This window comes from Microtus oregoni, unplaced genomic scaffold, assembly GCF_018167655.1.
Source record: "Microtus oregoni isolate MIOR12 unplaced genomic scaffold, Mior012 000033F_ref0000390, whole genome shotgun sequence".
Taxonomy (NCBI): domain Eukaryota; kingdom Metazoa; phylum Chordata; class Mammalia; order Rodentia; family Cricetidae; genus Microtus; species Microtus oregoni.
This window is the reverse complement of record NW_024543092.1, coordinates 27565238-27581827: the sequence shown is the minus strand read 5'-3', so window position 1 is coordinate 27581827 and position 16590 is coordinate 27565238. Positions and strand designations below refer to the sequence as shown.

Sequence of the window (16590 nt, the reverse complement as noted above, 5' to 3'; positions counted from 1 at the left end):
GTGCATTTGCTAAAAATTTATTCTGGAAGCAGGTGTTGCAAGTAGCATATAGTGTGTAGATACACTAAACATGAGGCAATTGGTTCACCATCAAGTGTAAATTAAATAGTATAGGAATGGTATATCAATAAAATATTCAAAAGTAGTTACAATCACTAAATCAGTGAAGTGTTTCAAAAATGGAGATGAACAGAAATCAAATGTGTTAGATAGGATTTCATGGGGGTAAAGATTTCATTTTCATTAGATTCTGATTCAGTTAAATAATACAGAGATTATGTTTTGCTGTATAAGATAACGTATACAAGTTCTCTATATTTTTCAACATAAAATTAAACTGAAATATTTATTCTGACAAATCAACTTCATGACAACAGTAAGAAATTGTAGTGCTATCTTTAATGAGGAACTTCATATACTCACAAGGGAATAAGAGAGCATGAGTAGAGCTAATCACACATTCATACCACCACAGCCTAAAGAGAAGAGGCTGCAGGGACATAATTCCCAAGAGATACAGGATATAATAAAACGCTATCCTCTCATATTCTGCTACCAAAACCAAACTCATCTCAGGTAAGCTCCTGAGATCACAAGTCCAACTATATATGGTTAATATATGGTTATAAATCATCTTTTCAGAAAGATAAAAGTAATTTTTTATTTAGTCAACAATACAGTTTACTTGGGTAAGTATGCTTAAAATTTAATAAAAACTCTTTATAACCAGAACAGGAGGATTCTGACTGAACTTATTAACATCTATTAAACCATATTTTAATCATTTTCCTTTAGCAGATTATTAGAAACTATTCTTTTTATTTCAAGCTGTTTGTAGACATATATGTGGATTCAAAACCTGTATTTTATTCATCTGCATTTTTGAATTTTATTTTATAAAGCTTTATTAAGATAAATTTTATTTAAATATTATATTAAAAGATAATTTGTAAATTTCAAAACTCTCAGCTACATATGATCATAGTCAAATTCTTTTATAAAGATGTATCATGACTTCCTAATATTCACATACTAACTAATTCAAACACACTTGATAAAACATAAAAGTTCACATAACTGCACATACACATGAGGCCATATATCATGGTAGTCTTTATTTATTCTAATGTTCTTTCCATTTTAAAATATTAAGTATATAATATCTGTAGTTGTACATATACACATGTGACTTCATGATGCTTTCACTATTTTTTAAAAATCTTTTTCCATTGAATGAGTAGATTTATTCTTTGGTTTCAAAAGTTCCCCCCAAAATTGTCAAAGAACATAGTGGCTAAATGAGCACATGTATATAGAAGAAGAAGTAACCAGGTATTATTTGTTACTTACCATTTATAAACAGATACGTTGCTCACAGACACTAGAAGATTTTAATGGTTTATTTTTATTAGGAATGTGGTTATTTTAAAATTCACATTTTTATAAAATCTTGATTTCTAGGAATAATTTCATGTATATTTGAATGTTAAGTTTTATGAATTTGTAACATAATATATTTGCATTTATTCTATATAACAAAATAAATTTATTATTTTAAAGATCTTCCTATCAAGGAAGGCTATTTCAGAAAAACAGACATATACAGTTTGGTATATGTCAAAATACCTTCTCAATTACAGATTATGACAACTGGTATGTCAGGTAGATTATTAAAATTAAGTAATAGAAGCTTATTTGAAGATTGAAGTATAATTATACATATTTTGAGGACAAAATAATTTAGAGATATAACACTGTTCTGCATAATAAATGTACTGTGAACATATTTTTTTTAATTTTTAAGGTTTATCCAAGAAAATGGACAAGAAAAACTGCTCCTCTATTGATGAATTCATTTTCTTGGGAATTACCAATAACTCTGACATGAAAATAGCTCTTTTCACTACATTCCTACTTGTCTATCTCATTAATCTTCTGGCAAATCTGGGGATGATCATTCTAATTAGAGTGGACTCTCAGCTCCACACACCCATGTACTTTTTCCTCAGCCACCTTTCTCTCTGTGACCTTACCTATTCCACAGCAATTGGACCCAAGATGCTGGTAGACCTCTTGGCTGAGGAGAAATCAATTCCCATTGTTGGTTGTGCTCTGCAGTTCTTGACATTCTGTGTCTTTGCAGATTCTGAGTGTCTATTGTTAGCAGTGATGGCCTATGATAGGTACCAGGCCATCAGCAACCCCTTGCTCTACACAGTGAACATGTCCAGCAGACTATGCTCCCTGCTTGTGGGTGGGGTTTACCTGGTAGGAACAGCAGATGCATTGATACATACAACCTTGACGTTCCGCTTGTGTTTCTGTGGATCCAATGAGATCAACCATTTCTTCTGTGATGTCCCCCCTCTTCTATTAATATCTTGCTCAAATACAGAAGCCAATGAGTTAGCAATATTCACCATTTTTGGGTTCATCGAGCTGAGCACCATTTCAGGAGTTCTTGTCTCTTATTGCTACATCATCTCATCAGTCTTTAGGATCCACTCTGCTGAGGGGAGGTTCAAGGCTTTCTCTACCTGTGCCTCCCACTTGACTGCAGTTGCAATTTTCCAGGGAACCATGCTTTTTATGTATTTTCGGCCAAGTTCTTCCTACTCCTTAGATCAAGATAAAATGACATCGCTGTTTTACACTCTGGTGATTCCCATGCTGAACCCTCTGATTTACAGCCTGAGGAACAAAGATGTAAAAACGGCTCTGGAGAAACTGAAGAAAAAAAGGTGATTGATAATTTCTAACATAAACTGAACATTTTTAATTTTAATTCTATCTACACATCACATATACAAGACATTCTATCGTTACATATTTTCTAAAATATATTCTAAGTTTCACATCTAGTTTTAGGAAAGCTCTGTTAATATCTATGCTCAATTTTTCTCAAATACTATATGATGTTCTCTGTCTGTGGAAATTTTCCTAACAATTTAACTTTTTCTCAAGTTGTATGTGACCTTCCTTTTCCCTCAATGTAAATTTAAATTTGGTGTGGTGGGCATTTACTCATTGCTTTAAACAGATTTAAATATTTTTAAAGGAAGATTAAATAGCCTAACCAGTGGTGAGCATTATATATAGATGAAATAAGACAACTACTCTATATTCATAATATACATAGACTTTATTACCATTCTAGAGACAGTGGGACTGGGGAAAATGGAGTCAATAAATGAGAAGGACTAAAATCTCATACAATAGCCAACTTTATCCAGGTCCTCAGACAGTTTATACTCTGAATATTAATAAAAATAACAGGAGTAAAGTTTTATGAGTTCAAGCTGGGTACATACAACAAGGCCAAGCTATATATGACAAAACGTGTTTTTACCTAAAGGCATATAAAGGGCAGTTTAAACAAATGAATAACTAGCAGTAAGCACTAATGAGTAATCTGAACTAAACTCACTTCTATCTGTCATGACTTTGGAAGACCACTAAAACATATTCCAATAGCAATTCTGTGTTTTGAAGAAACTGAGGTCACAAGACTTTTTTCTTATTTTCTTGGAGTATTCTCACAAGCCCTTAGACTTCCTTGCATATGAATCCATTCCTGAAGCATATTCTAGTAAAACTTCAGGGAAATCTTGAGTTTAAACCCCATTGACTCAATTTCAGAGAAGATTGTCTAACCCAGTTTCAGAATAACGTCTTCTTGGAAGGTAGTTACTCTGTTTCTATATACAAATGATGCCAATAGGGTGGAAATGGCTATACAGTGATTTTTCCAATTAGAGGGGTCAAGATGTAGGGAAACCTACATTTGGAAGGTCAACCATGTTGTTTAAAATAAGTACCAGATTTTGGCAATGTATAACTGATTGGTGGAATTGTAAATTCTCCCATCATTTCCTCCATTGGCTTCTAATTTGTTATTATTACTCTGTCAGCCCTAGTTAAATAATTCTCTTCAATTGCTTTTTTTAATTAATTTGCATCTATTTCTGAAATTTCTGTACACATTGAGAACACATAACCATGTATTTGTGCCTGGTCCACAAGAAAGAGTTCCAGGACAGGCTCCAAAGCTACAGAGAATGCCTGTCTCGAAAACAAACAAAAAGAAAAAGCATGTATTTGTTTATATGATGAATTATCTGAGTTATACAAATCCTAGAATCATAGGTGAGAAACACAATGAGACAGCAAACAAATAACAAAACAGAACCCCATGTGATATGAAATATGGTAATACTTGCTAACCACTGTTGGGACAATGCTATGTGCAAATTCAATGCACATAATAGACAGTTTAAGGTTTGAATAAAGTATATAAAATGGTTGTATATACAAAACTGAAATTTCTCTAAATAATTAAGTTCATGATATAGAAACAAATGACATGTGGCTATGTCCTTGCCACACATTTTTAAATATAATATTGATCCATTTTTCTCATAGTTGAACTCTGGAAAATCATTTTGAAAATAATTTGGATATGGACCTATATTTGAAAGTCAGTAAAGCCCATTAATTGGCAGTCACAATGATATGTACTAATTTTCCTGAGCACATTCAGCTTTCCTGCTTTGGTATTAATTGATCCTGCATGAAAATATTTCAGAATTGAAGACCAGGTACTCCTCTGCTTTATGATACTGTCTGGCAAAAATATAAGTTCTCAGAAAAAATTCCTGATAAAGAGTCTTCATTTAGATAAACACCTGTGTGTAGCATGATTTCTCCATCAAATCACTTTCTTTTGGAATGGTGATCAGTGGCCAGAGCTGTGATGTTTCTAAATAAAGGTATAAATAATACCAAAACATTGTGTTTGACTTTCTTGTTATTTTTTGGGGGGTATTTTGTTTGATTTGCTAGTGCTTTTGGCCTGCTTCTTTTTTTGTTTAAAAGAGAGAGAAAAGACAAGGAGTTGGGTAGCTGAGTGGAGAGTATTTGGGAGTATGGGGAGAGGAGAAATTCATATTGGAGTATTTTGTGAGATATTTTTCATAAAAGGAATGATAAAAATAATGCTAATATGTAACAAAGATTTTGTGACATGATAAATTCATAAAGACAGAGTGCTCAAAGATTGGATTATGAACCTAGCCACATAGAAGTCAAAAGCTCTCTCTCTCCTTCTGGCACTAAAAAGAATTGAAAGGAAGACTATCTATGGTAAAAGAAACAAAAAAGTGATATCAGCACTCTCCACATTTTATCTTGATTTGGGACTGCTTTTTCCTCGGAGTTGTGAGATATACCAATATGTGATATTTTGTTACCATAACTCAAAAATATAAGAAAAACAACATGGCTGAAAACATTGTTTCAATTATATCAAAGATTATGCAAAATGTAGTAGAATTTATTTGGTGATAAATTAAAAGAGGAAAACAGGTCAATAGTTATCTTTATTCTTCTTAATGGATATTTGAATTTTATTATATTTGAACAGCCAGTTCAGATACATATTAATCATATTGTATTATGTACAACATGTAAACAAAAGAAAAAGAAAATTAAAGTCATCAATGTCTCAAAACACAATGAGCCGATTATTGTTATTATAATGTGCCTCTAAGGTGAAGTTGGAATTCTGACCCTTGGATTCATTTAAAAGAATTTATGACTTCAAATGAAGTTCTCACAGATTAGTTTTTGGTCTGAAGCTTGCACAGGACTGTGGACCACAATTTCAGAGGCTTTGTTGCCTTGAATGGGACTGTCTATTGAAGTGTTTATAGCTTATTTCCCTATTCATCTTTTCTACACAACACCTTCCCTTTTAAATGCCAACTGACGGCTGTAGATAAATACTACTGAGTTAGACGGATCAATCTCTACAGTCTACTTGTTGTATGATACAATAAGATCAGAAACTAAGCAGAGTGCATGTAACACTAATCGAAGATGAGAAACGTTCTAAAAACAAGTGGTAGGAAAGGTGATGTATAATAATTTTACATGTACTAAACATTAGGTCATTCTAAAAAAGCCCTTGAGTAAGGCAAAAAAGTTGACATCTTTTCACTTTGCTATTATTTCTAATATGCTAGGCAGTACCTCAGCAATGTTTCCATTAAATTCATCATAGTTTTTTCTGCATTGCCACCCAATTAAAACCATTGAAATATACAAAGCAGCTTAAGAATCCATTAAGAAACAATTCATTAATCAGTATTTTTTTCATATTATAATCTCACACAGTTGTATTTTAAAGGAATCATTCAGCAGTTCAGCGGTTAATGAGTCTGTATTTTCAATTTTGCTACAGCTGATAATGCAGCTTGCTTTTATTTCTACTATGCTAGCCACTATCTCAGCAATATTTTAATTTAATTCAGCTTATTTTTGCATTGCCACCAAAAGTCAATAAAATATAAAAAGCAGTTTAAGAATATGAAAAAATAAACAATTCATTAATCCGTATTACTTTCTTATTTTAGTCTCACATGGCTGTATTTTAAAATAATCATCCAACAATTCCCTGGTTACTGAGTCTGTATTTTCAGCTTTGCTGCACGTGAAAACCGTTTCTCCATGCTTGTATGTGCATGAACCCAATCATTACTTTAGTATGTCATTGGTGAGTTTACTTGTTTCCACAAGTCATATCAAATATACAATGCAGATGCTTAAATAACGAGTGGGACAGACAGTCCTTGAGCAAGGATATCCACAATCTCATATTGAAAATTATCTAAGAGAACTGGAGTGATTGTTAACAATGGCTTTGCAAGATAATTATTTTTGACCTACCAAAGGGAGCATTTAACCCATAAAATGAAGTGGGCATAGATGGATAGAGAAGCTACCAAGAAAGCTGATATCAGCTACAGTTCATGGTTATCTTTATGAAAGCCCTTTCCTTCCTCTTAAACCTTCTTTGTACATCTTTAACTTTAAAAAAGAGATAAACTAGTAATCTATAAGAGTTTTGCAATTTCCAGATGCTCCGACAAGAATGTTTATGATTTATAATTCAGATTCTAATTATGGATTCTAACCAAACTTTGACACAGAATTCTCTTACCACTTGTTGTAACATTATAGGATTACTGGTAGGTGTCCATGACTTTTGCTTATTAAAATAATGTTTCAGTGAGAGACTTAAGAAAATGAAGAATAAAAATATAAGCAATTGTATAGATGCCTTCACATTGAATTTAATAAAATGTAATGCAAAGACAGGCTATCTGGGATAGTCTAGCATTCTCAGACGTGGGAGACTTGAAGCGAGGGGTTTTCAAGGGCTAGTCTGGAAAACATGGTGAATAACTAAAACTGCTTGTGAATGAAGAAAAGTGGTGATAATTCTAAAAAAAAATATTTAAAACCATCTATTTATTTTAATTTTCTTCAAAGACTCTTTCACATCCTTGTTCCTCAGACTGTAAATCAGTGGATTCAGCATGGGAATTACAAGGGTGTAAAATAAAGAAGTCATTTTGTCTTGATCCAGGGAGTAAGAAGAGCTTGGACGAAAATAGGTGAAGAGTAGGGTTCCCTGAAAAATAGCAACTGCAGTCAAGTGTGAGGTGCAGGTAGAGAAGGCTTTGAATCTTCCCTCAGTAGAGTGGATTTTTAAGACTGATGAGATGATATAACAATAAGAAACAAGGACCCCTGAGATGGTGCTCAGTTCAAGGAAACCATAAATGGTAAATAATGCCAGCTCATTTATTTGAGTGTCTGAGCAGGAAAGAAGGTAAAGAGGAGGCAAATCACAGAAGAAATGGTTGATCTCATTGGACCCACAGAAACATAGGCGGAATGCCAAAGTTGTATGTATCAAAGCATCTGATGTTCCCACCAGGTAAACCGCAGCCATGAGCATGGAACACAATCTGCTAGACATGTTTACTGTGTAGAGCAAAGGGTTGCTAATGGCCTGATACCTATCAAAGGCCATCACTGCCAGGAGCACACACTCAGAGTCTGCAAAAGTACAGGAAATGAAGAACTGAGTAGCACAGCCCCAGAAGGGAATTGACTTATTTTTACCAAAGATATCTACTAGCATCTTGGGGCCAATTGCAGTGGAATAGCAGAGATCACAGAAAGAAAGGTGGCTCAGGAAAAAGTACATCGGTGTGTGAAGCTGTGGATCCATTCTGATCAAAATGATCATACCAAGATTCCCCAAAAGGTTGATGAGATAGATGAGTAGAAATATGGCAAACAGTGTCCCTTTCATCTCAGCATTATTAGTAACTCCCACGAAAATGAATTCATTCAGTGAGCAGTTTCCTATGCCCATTTTTTCTTCCTGTCTATACGTTTGAGGAAAGAAATAGAAAATACAAACACATTTTAACCTCTGGGTATCAACAAATAGAACACAATTCAGTTATTTCTCATCCATTTTATAGTATAGAAATGTTAGAGTCCTGATTCTTTCTTAATCTATTTCTTAATGACAAACATTGACATTATCTGAGATAGACAGTTGAGAAACTGAGATGAGTCTATGCACCACATTAATAATGAAATGAAATAAACACAGATGTTAGAGACACAGATTTTACATGAAGGGACTATTATTTCTGTTCTTTATTGTATTAAAACACAAATTATTTTAGTTATTTGTTTTCTGAACAATCAAATGAGCTTAAAACATGTTATTGATTTATAGTCATTGATAATAACTTTAAAATGAATAAATAGGCTTAGTTATAGAAATGCAAATCCAAAAAAAATTTAGTAAAAACTAAGACAGCTATTTTTTTGTTTTTTTTTAATGTTTTTAATTGAACTAAAGTTACATGAGTTCCCCTTCCCTTTCTCAAGCTAGCACCATGCAAGTTACCCTCCCTCTCTACCGCATTCCATGCCCAACTCTCTATTTGAGAGCAGCATTTTACTATATTCTGTGTGTGTACAAGTCCATGTGCAAATATACATAAATATAGAATCTATTGACTTTTTTGTTGGTTGTATTTATATACTCTAGTCATTTTTCTTTGTCTATTCTATTTTATGTTGTAATCTACTGAGACACAAGATAACATTTATTTGATCATTGCTATTAGAATACGTTATGTTTGCAATATTAGTCCTTATCCATCGTTAGTAGTGGCCTGGTACCAAAGTATAATTCTTTTGACAAGTTAGATGGCTAAAAACAGGCAGCATCCAAAAAAATTATCACATAGATCTGGGTTTAGCTATTTACATTTTTAACAATTAAAAAAAATGCAATCAGAATGGAGCACAATAAATGTTCTAAAATATATCTGCTTTCTTATGCATATGTGCATTTTCATGTATGTTTTTCTTATATGTATATGCATTTTTCTATGTTTTTAGTGAGCAATAGAATTCCAAAGACAGATACTTTTGCATTATTCAGATTGTGTAAATAATATGAAGAGTATTTTATTATATATAAACATTGCAAGCATTATTTATATTTAAGTCACTTAAATCCACATAAATGGCCATGAAAAATAGATGTCGTTCTGTCTTATGTTGAAAGGTTAGAATAAAATTGTGAAAAATCTATGTTGGTATACTAGAACGTTTTAGGAGAAACTTGATTCTGTTTAAAAAATAATATTCATTAATTGGCTTTAATAATCTAAATTAAGCAGGCAATAAAATCATCCCTGAAAAAATGTTTCTAACTAAGAAAAATTAAAACTGCTTCATTTTTACCTTGATTCTGAGCATACAGACATGTAGAAACCCACCTGAGAAGAGCAACACTTAGTTGCCTGAACTCTGCACTATTTTATTATGCCAGCTGTCATGTGGGACTGAAGGCTGTGAAATCATTTCCCCCTGGCTTTGCTGTAACCAATTAATATTTTCTCCTATACTTTCCTCTGAAAATACATCACCATTTTTAGCAAACATGTAGCTTCAAGTGTTCACAACTTTATTTATTTCAGTAAGGATGCTACTAGATAGATATATATGTATACAGGTATATGTACAAATGCATATGCGCATATATATTCATATATATGTACATATGCAATCACAACATGTACATATATATGTGCACACTTTTGTATATGTAGATAAAAGATAGATAGATGATAGATAGACAGAAGATGATAGGTGATTGATAGATAGATAGATAGATAAATAATAGATAGATAGATAGAACTTAGTAAGTATACATGATAAAGTTGTTAATTTTCTACAATGTCAGGATCCATTCCTATGTTTACTTTTGAAAGTACTCCTCTTTGGTTAGTAATAAAGTTAATGATCTTTATGGATAAATTATTTTTGAATAGGTATTTTAATTGTAGTGAATGTCATTGTCACCCAAATTTCATAACCACAAAATATTTTACTTTAAAAATATTTATTGAAAATAGATTCTTCTCTCATGCAATGCATCCTGAACATTGTTTTCCAACCCCTCCATTTCTCCTAGTTTCCTCACCTTTCCTCTCTCCCAGACTCCCTCTCCAATTATTTGTCAAAAAAAATAACAGAACTTTCAAAGACAATATCAAAGCGGGTCAAGATAATACACAATAAGACAAGGTAAAGGCCCTCATATTGATACTGGACATGGCAACCAAATAAGAGGAAAAGAGTCTCAAGAGCAGGAAAAAGAACCAGAGATACATTAAGTTGGAGGGAGACAGAAATAGTACCCTTGGAGTCCAAAAGAAGGTACTGAATTTTCTATGGTTACACCTCATTTGTTCCCATGAACTGAACTTGCAAGGGTATCATGTACTCTTAAACACCAAGCCATCTCTCCAGTCAAGTAGGATATATTTTAGGGTGGTATAATTCTCTTCTTTTAATTCTATGTGAAGTTTCACTATTTAACTTCATTTGTAACACATTTTCATTATTTAACTTCATTTGTAACACACCAGTTACAGTTTCCCACAGGCATTTTGTATACTTAATATTATAAAAATGACAACTCTATCAAAACTAGTTTACAGATCCAACACATTTTCAATCAAAATACTCATTTCAATCTTCAGAGAAAGAAAAAAAATATCTTGGAATAGAAAGAGAATCACAAAAGACTCAAGATAATTCAGAAATCTTGACTGAAAAGAAAAATGCTGAGACTATTGCCAGTACATATTTCAATATATTTTACAGAGTTAGAATAATAAACAGAATATCATAATACTGTAACAAAATTATACCTGTTAGAATCAAACAGAATACCTAAGCATGAGTCCTTCTAAGTACTATCATCTGATATTTCACAAAGAAGTCAAAAACATAAATTAGAGAAATCATAGTATGTTCAGCAAATGGAACAGAAAACCAGGTGTCCACGTGAAGAAGGAAAGAATCATTCCTGTCTGTATGGTTGTACAAAAAATTAATTCAAATGTTCAAAGACCTAAATGCAAAACCAGAAATCCTGCATTTGTTATAATAAATAGACAGTGCCCTGCAAGATATACAATAGGAAGAACATTTTATAATGTAGCCTCTGTTTTTGATGAAGCCCACATTTACAAACTTGAAATATAATACTATAATTATAAAATCCAAAAATTCTGTTAATAAAGCAGCCACCCAAGTGAAGAAGAAGCTCACAGAATGGGAGAAATATTAAACCAGTAATATACATGGCCAAGATTACTACATTGATAAAAATGGAACCCCAAAGCAAAGTCATGGAGACAAGTGAGCCAGTTACAAATGGGGTCCTGAACCGAGCATTTTCATCCAGAGATATAAATGTAACTAAGAAATAATTCAAAAAGAGATTCATCAGCTTTAGCAATTAGGAAAATGAAAATTAAAACATATTCATTGCTCAACTGTAGACAGACAAAATAGCTTATAGGGATTTTCCTTCTTATTTGAATCAGAAAAGAACACAATATGTTCGTTTAAAGAAAATAGCATTTCTGACTGAAAGGTGAGTAAATCATTGTTTTAAAATTTGCTACATTTGATATTTTATTAAACTCAAATAAACTAGAAATAGATAAGATCTGATTTAACTGCAATCAAACTATTTAAAGAGCATTGTGTTAATATAAAATTATCATTTATCATTTTTCCTGAAATTAGCAGGAAAAATTGACATCAATTTTAATTCAATTCCATCTACACTAACAATGATAATATGTATAATTAAATACATTTTCTCCCATGACAAGCCATTCAAATTTATATTACATTTTGTTTAATTCTTTTTAAGACTTTATGTATTTTTATTTAATGTTGGTCAGTCTTTTGTGTGTCTTTGAGTATGTGTACCACATCTATTCTAAGCACACATAGGGACCAGAAGAGGGCATCTGAATGCCGGGAGTACAGTTACAGATGGCCATAAGCTCACCAGTTTGTGTTAAAATTCTAACCAGTCCTCTGCTAGAGTTACAAGTGCTCTTAGTCACTCTCAACTTTACACTGCTTTTAACATACTATGTATTTGAAATGATGCACGCGACATTCTGTCTCTCGTGGTCTTTTTAGTAACATAGACACTTCACCATTTGAAATGATGAAAAGATCATTTATGAAGTTTTCCAGAAACTGAAGGTGGAAAATACAGTGGGGATACAATTTGACATATGCTAAAATTTATTCTAGGAACAGGTACTGTAGATAGCATACATTGTGTGAATCCATCAAGTGCCAATTAAATAGTGTATGAACTGTATACCAATTAAATATTCAAATGGTAATTACAGAGACAAAATCAATGAAGCATTTCAAAACTGGAAGATGAACTGAACATAATTGCGTTAGAAACATTTCATCAAGGTAGAAATTTCATTTTCGTTAGATTCTGATTCAGTTAAATAAAATGTAGATTATATTTTGCTGTTAATATATATGTATATATAATTTCTAAATATTTTAAAATATAAAATAAATCTGAAATATTCATTTTGACAAATCAAGTTGATGACAATAGAAAGGAATTGTAGTGTCATTTTTTAATGAGAAACTTACTGTACCCACAAGGGGATATAAGTCCATGAATAAAATTAATCACGTTTTCATAGCAACAAAGTCTAAGGGGAAAAGATGCAGGAATGTAAATCCCAGGTGATGTGATATACAATACAATAAAATGTTGTCATTCATGCTCTCCCACCTCAGAAAAGCTCCTGAGATCCCAAATCCAACAATACAAAATTAAAAATTACGTTTTAAGAAGGTGTATAAATAATTTTTAAATTAATTAAATTTCATAGCCTACTTGGGCAATATGTTTAAAATCTAATAAAAATGATATTTTACGTTCAGAGCAGAAAGATTCTGACTGTACTTAATAGTCCCTATTGAACCATATTTTAATTATTTTCCTTAACAGATTATGTACCTACAACTGTGTGTAGATGCATATGTGAAATCAAAGGCTATGCTACTTGTCTGTAATTTTTTCTACCATTTTATAAAATTTTATTGAAATAAAGATTCATACATGTCTCTTTTATGGTCCTCATTGTTGTCTAGGTTGTCTGGGATTGTGAATTGTGGGCTGGTTTTCTTTGCTTTATGTCTAAAAGCCCCGTATGAGTGAATATATTTGTTGTTTGTCTTCCTGAGTCTGAGTTACCTCACTCAGTATGATGTTTTCTAGATCCATCAATTTGTCTGCAAATCTCAAGATGTTATTTTTCTCAGCTATGTAGTACTCCATTTTGTAAATGTACCACATTTTCCTTATCCATTTTTCAGTTGAGGGGCATTTAGATTATTTCCAGGTTCTGGCTATGACAAACAATGCTGCTATGAATATAGTTGAGCACATGTCCTTGTGGCACAATTGAGCATCCTTTGGGTATATACCCAAAAGTGGTATTGCTGGGTCTTGAGGAAGGTTGTTTCCTAATTTTCTGAGAAATCATCATATTGATATCCAAAGGGTTGTACCAGTTTGCACTCCAACCAGCAATGCAGAGAGTTTCCTTTACCCACAACCTCTCCAGCATAAGCTGTCATCAGTTTTTTTTTTGTTTTTTTTTTATCTTGGCGAGTCTTATAGGTGTAAGATGAATCTCAGAGTTGTTACGATCTGCATTTCTGTAATAGCTAAGATTGTTGCATATTTCTTTAAGTACTTTTTATTTCACACATTTTAGATTCCTCTCTTCAGAGTTCTCTATTTAGGTTACTTGTATCATTTTGTAGCCTTTTCCTTTAAAAGATTAGAAGATTTATTCTTTGGTTCTAATTACTCTCCTAAAATATACAATAAACTTTATGGTCAAAACATCACAGTTTTGAAAACAAAAGTAATCAAAATTGTTTATTTCTTACTATGTACTAATAAGCATGTACTTTGCTGACAAATAGTAGAAGGTGGTAACTCTTTTATTCATTAGTAATATAGTTATCACTTCTAAAATTAAGTTTTTCATAGCATCTTGATATTTTGGAGATAATTTTACGAATAGCCTAATATTAAATCCAGTGAATTTAAATCTGCAATATCTCACCACTTAGTTTCACTAAAAAACCCGGAATTGGGATCTTGGGGGTGGGGTGGGATGAGGGTAAGGGGAGATGGGGAGAGAAAAGGTAGAAGGGAAGGAGGAGGGACTTGGGGAGTATCAACATAGTAAAAATGGCAATTCTACCAAAGGCAATTTATAGATTCAATGCAATCCCCATCAAGATCCCATCAAAATTCTTCACAGATCTGGAGAAGACAATAATCAACATTATATGGAAAAACAAAAAACCCAGGATACCCAAAACAATCCTATACAATAAAGGATCTTCTGGAGGCATTACCATCCCTGACTTCAAACTCTATTACAGAGCTACAGTAATGAAAACAGTGTGGTACTGGCATAAAAACAGAGAAGTCGACCAATGGAATCGTATAGAAGACCCGGATTTTATCCCACAAACCTATGAACACCTCTTTTTGGATAAAGGAGCTAAAAGTATACAATGGAAGAAAGAAAGCATCTTCAACAAATGGTGCTGGCACAACTGGATGTCAACCTGTAGAAGAATGAAAATAGACCCATATCTATCACCGTGCACAAAACTCAAGTCCAAATGGATTAAAGACCTCAATATCAGCCCGAACACACTGAAAATGATAGAAGAGAAAGTGGGAAATACCCTACAACAGATGGGCACAGGCGATCGCTTCCTATGTATAACCCCAGAAGCACAGACATTAAGGGCAACATTGAATAAATGGGACCTACTTAAACTGAGAAGCTTCTGTAAAGCAAAGGACATGGTCACTAAGACACAAAGGCAACCTACTGACTGGGAGAAGATCTTCACCAACCCCGCAACAGACAAAGGTCTGATCTCCAAAATATATAGAGAACTCAAGAAACTAGACTTTAAAATGCTAATTAACCCAATTAAAAAATGGGGCACTGAACTGAACAGAGAATTCTCAACAGAAGAAGTTCAAATGGCCAAAAGACACTTAAGGTCGTGCTCAACTTCCTTAGCAATCAGGGAAATGCAAATCAAAACAACTTTGAGATATCATCTTACACCTGTCAGAATGGCTAAAGTCAAAAACACCAAGGATAACCTTTGCTGGAGAGGCTGTGGAGGAACGGGTACCCTCATCCATTGCTGGTGGGAATGCAATCTTGTGCAACCACTGTGGAAGTCAGTGTTTCGGTTTCTCAGGAAATTCGAGATCAACTTACCACTGGACCCAGCAATACCACTTCTGGGAATATACCCAAGAGATGCTCTATCATATGACAAAAGCATTTGTTCAACTATATTTATAGCAGTATTATTTGTAATAGCCAGAACCTGGAAACAACCTAGATGCCCTTCAATGAAAGAATGGATGAAGAAAGTATGGAATATATACACGCTAGAGTACTATGCTGCGGTAAAAAACAATGACTTCTCGAATTTTGCAGGCAAATGGATGGAAATAGAAAACACTATCCTGAGTGAGGTGTCCCAAACCCAAAAAGATGAACATGGGATGTACTCGCTCATAATTGGTTTCTAGCCATAAATAAGGGCCACGGAGTCTACAATAGGTGAACCTAAAGAAGCTAAGGAAGAAGGTGAACCCAAGGAAAAACATATAGTTATCCTCTTGGCTAAGGGAAGTAGACCAAATTGCTGGGGAGAAACAGGAGAATTGGGATAAAGGAAGGGTGGATAGGGGAGCACGGAACCACAATTCTTAGTTAAGGGAGCCACTTTAGGGTGGGCAAGAGACTTGACCCTAGAGGGGCTCCCAAGTGCCCAAGATGAGGTTCCCAGTTAGTTCCTTGGGCAGCTGAGGATTGGGAACCTGAAATGACCCTAGCCTAGAGCAATACTGACGAATATCTTGCATATCATCATAGAACCTTCATCTGGTGATGGATAGAGATAGAGACAGAGACCCACACAGGAGCACTGGACTGAGCTCCCAAGGGCCCAATGAGGAGCAGAAGGAGGGAGAACATGAACAAAGAAGTTGGGACCACGAGGCGTGCACCCATCCACTGAGACAGTGGAGCTGATCTACTGGGAGCTCTCCAAGGCCAGCTGGACTATGACTGAAAAACATGGGATAAAACCGGACTCTCTGAACATGGCGAACAATGAGGGCTGATGAGACACCAAGGACAATGGCACGGGGTTTTGATCCTACTTAATGTGGTGGCTTTGTGGGAGCCTAGCCAGTTTGGATGTTCACCTTCCTAGATATGGACGGTGTTGAGAGGA

The 16590-nt window shown here is 33.7% G+C and overlaps 2 protein-coding genes across 2 annotated transcripts; one reads left to right on the top strand and one right to left on the bottom strand.

The window, feature by feature from the left end:
• The first annotated feature begins 1812 nt into the window (after nucleotides 1-1812).
• LOC121466514 (olfactory receptor 5W2-like) lies at nucleotides 1813-2745 on the top strand. The gene has a single exon (XM_041680256.1). The coding sequence runs from the start codon at nucleotides 1819-1821 to the stop codon at nucleotides 2743-2745; it is 927 nt and encodes a 308-aa protein (XP_041536190.1). The 5' UTR covers nucleotides 1813-1818.
• Nucleotides 2746-7297: 4552 nt separating this feature from the next.
• On the bottom strand, nucleotides 7298-8233 carry LOC121466518 (olfactory receptor 5W2-like). The gene has a single exon (XM_041680268.1). The coding sequence runs from the start codon at nucleotides 8225-8227 to the stop codon at nucleotides 7298-7300; it is 930 nt and encodes a 309-aa protein (XP_041536202.1). The 5' UTR covers nucleotides 8228-8233.
• Nucleotides 8234-16590: the final 8357 nt, after the last annotated feature.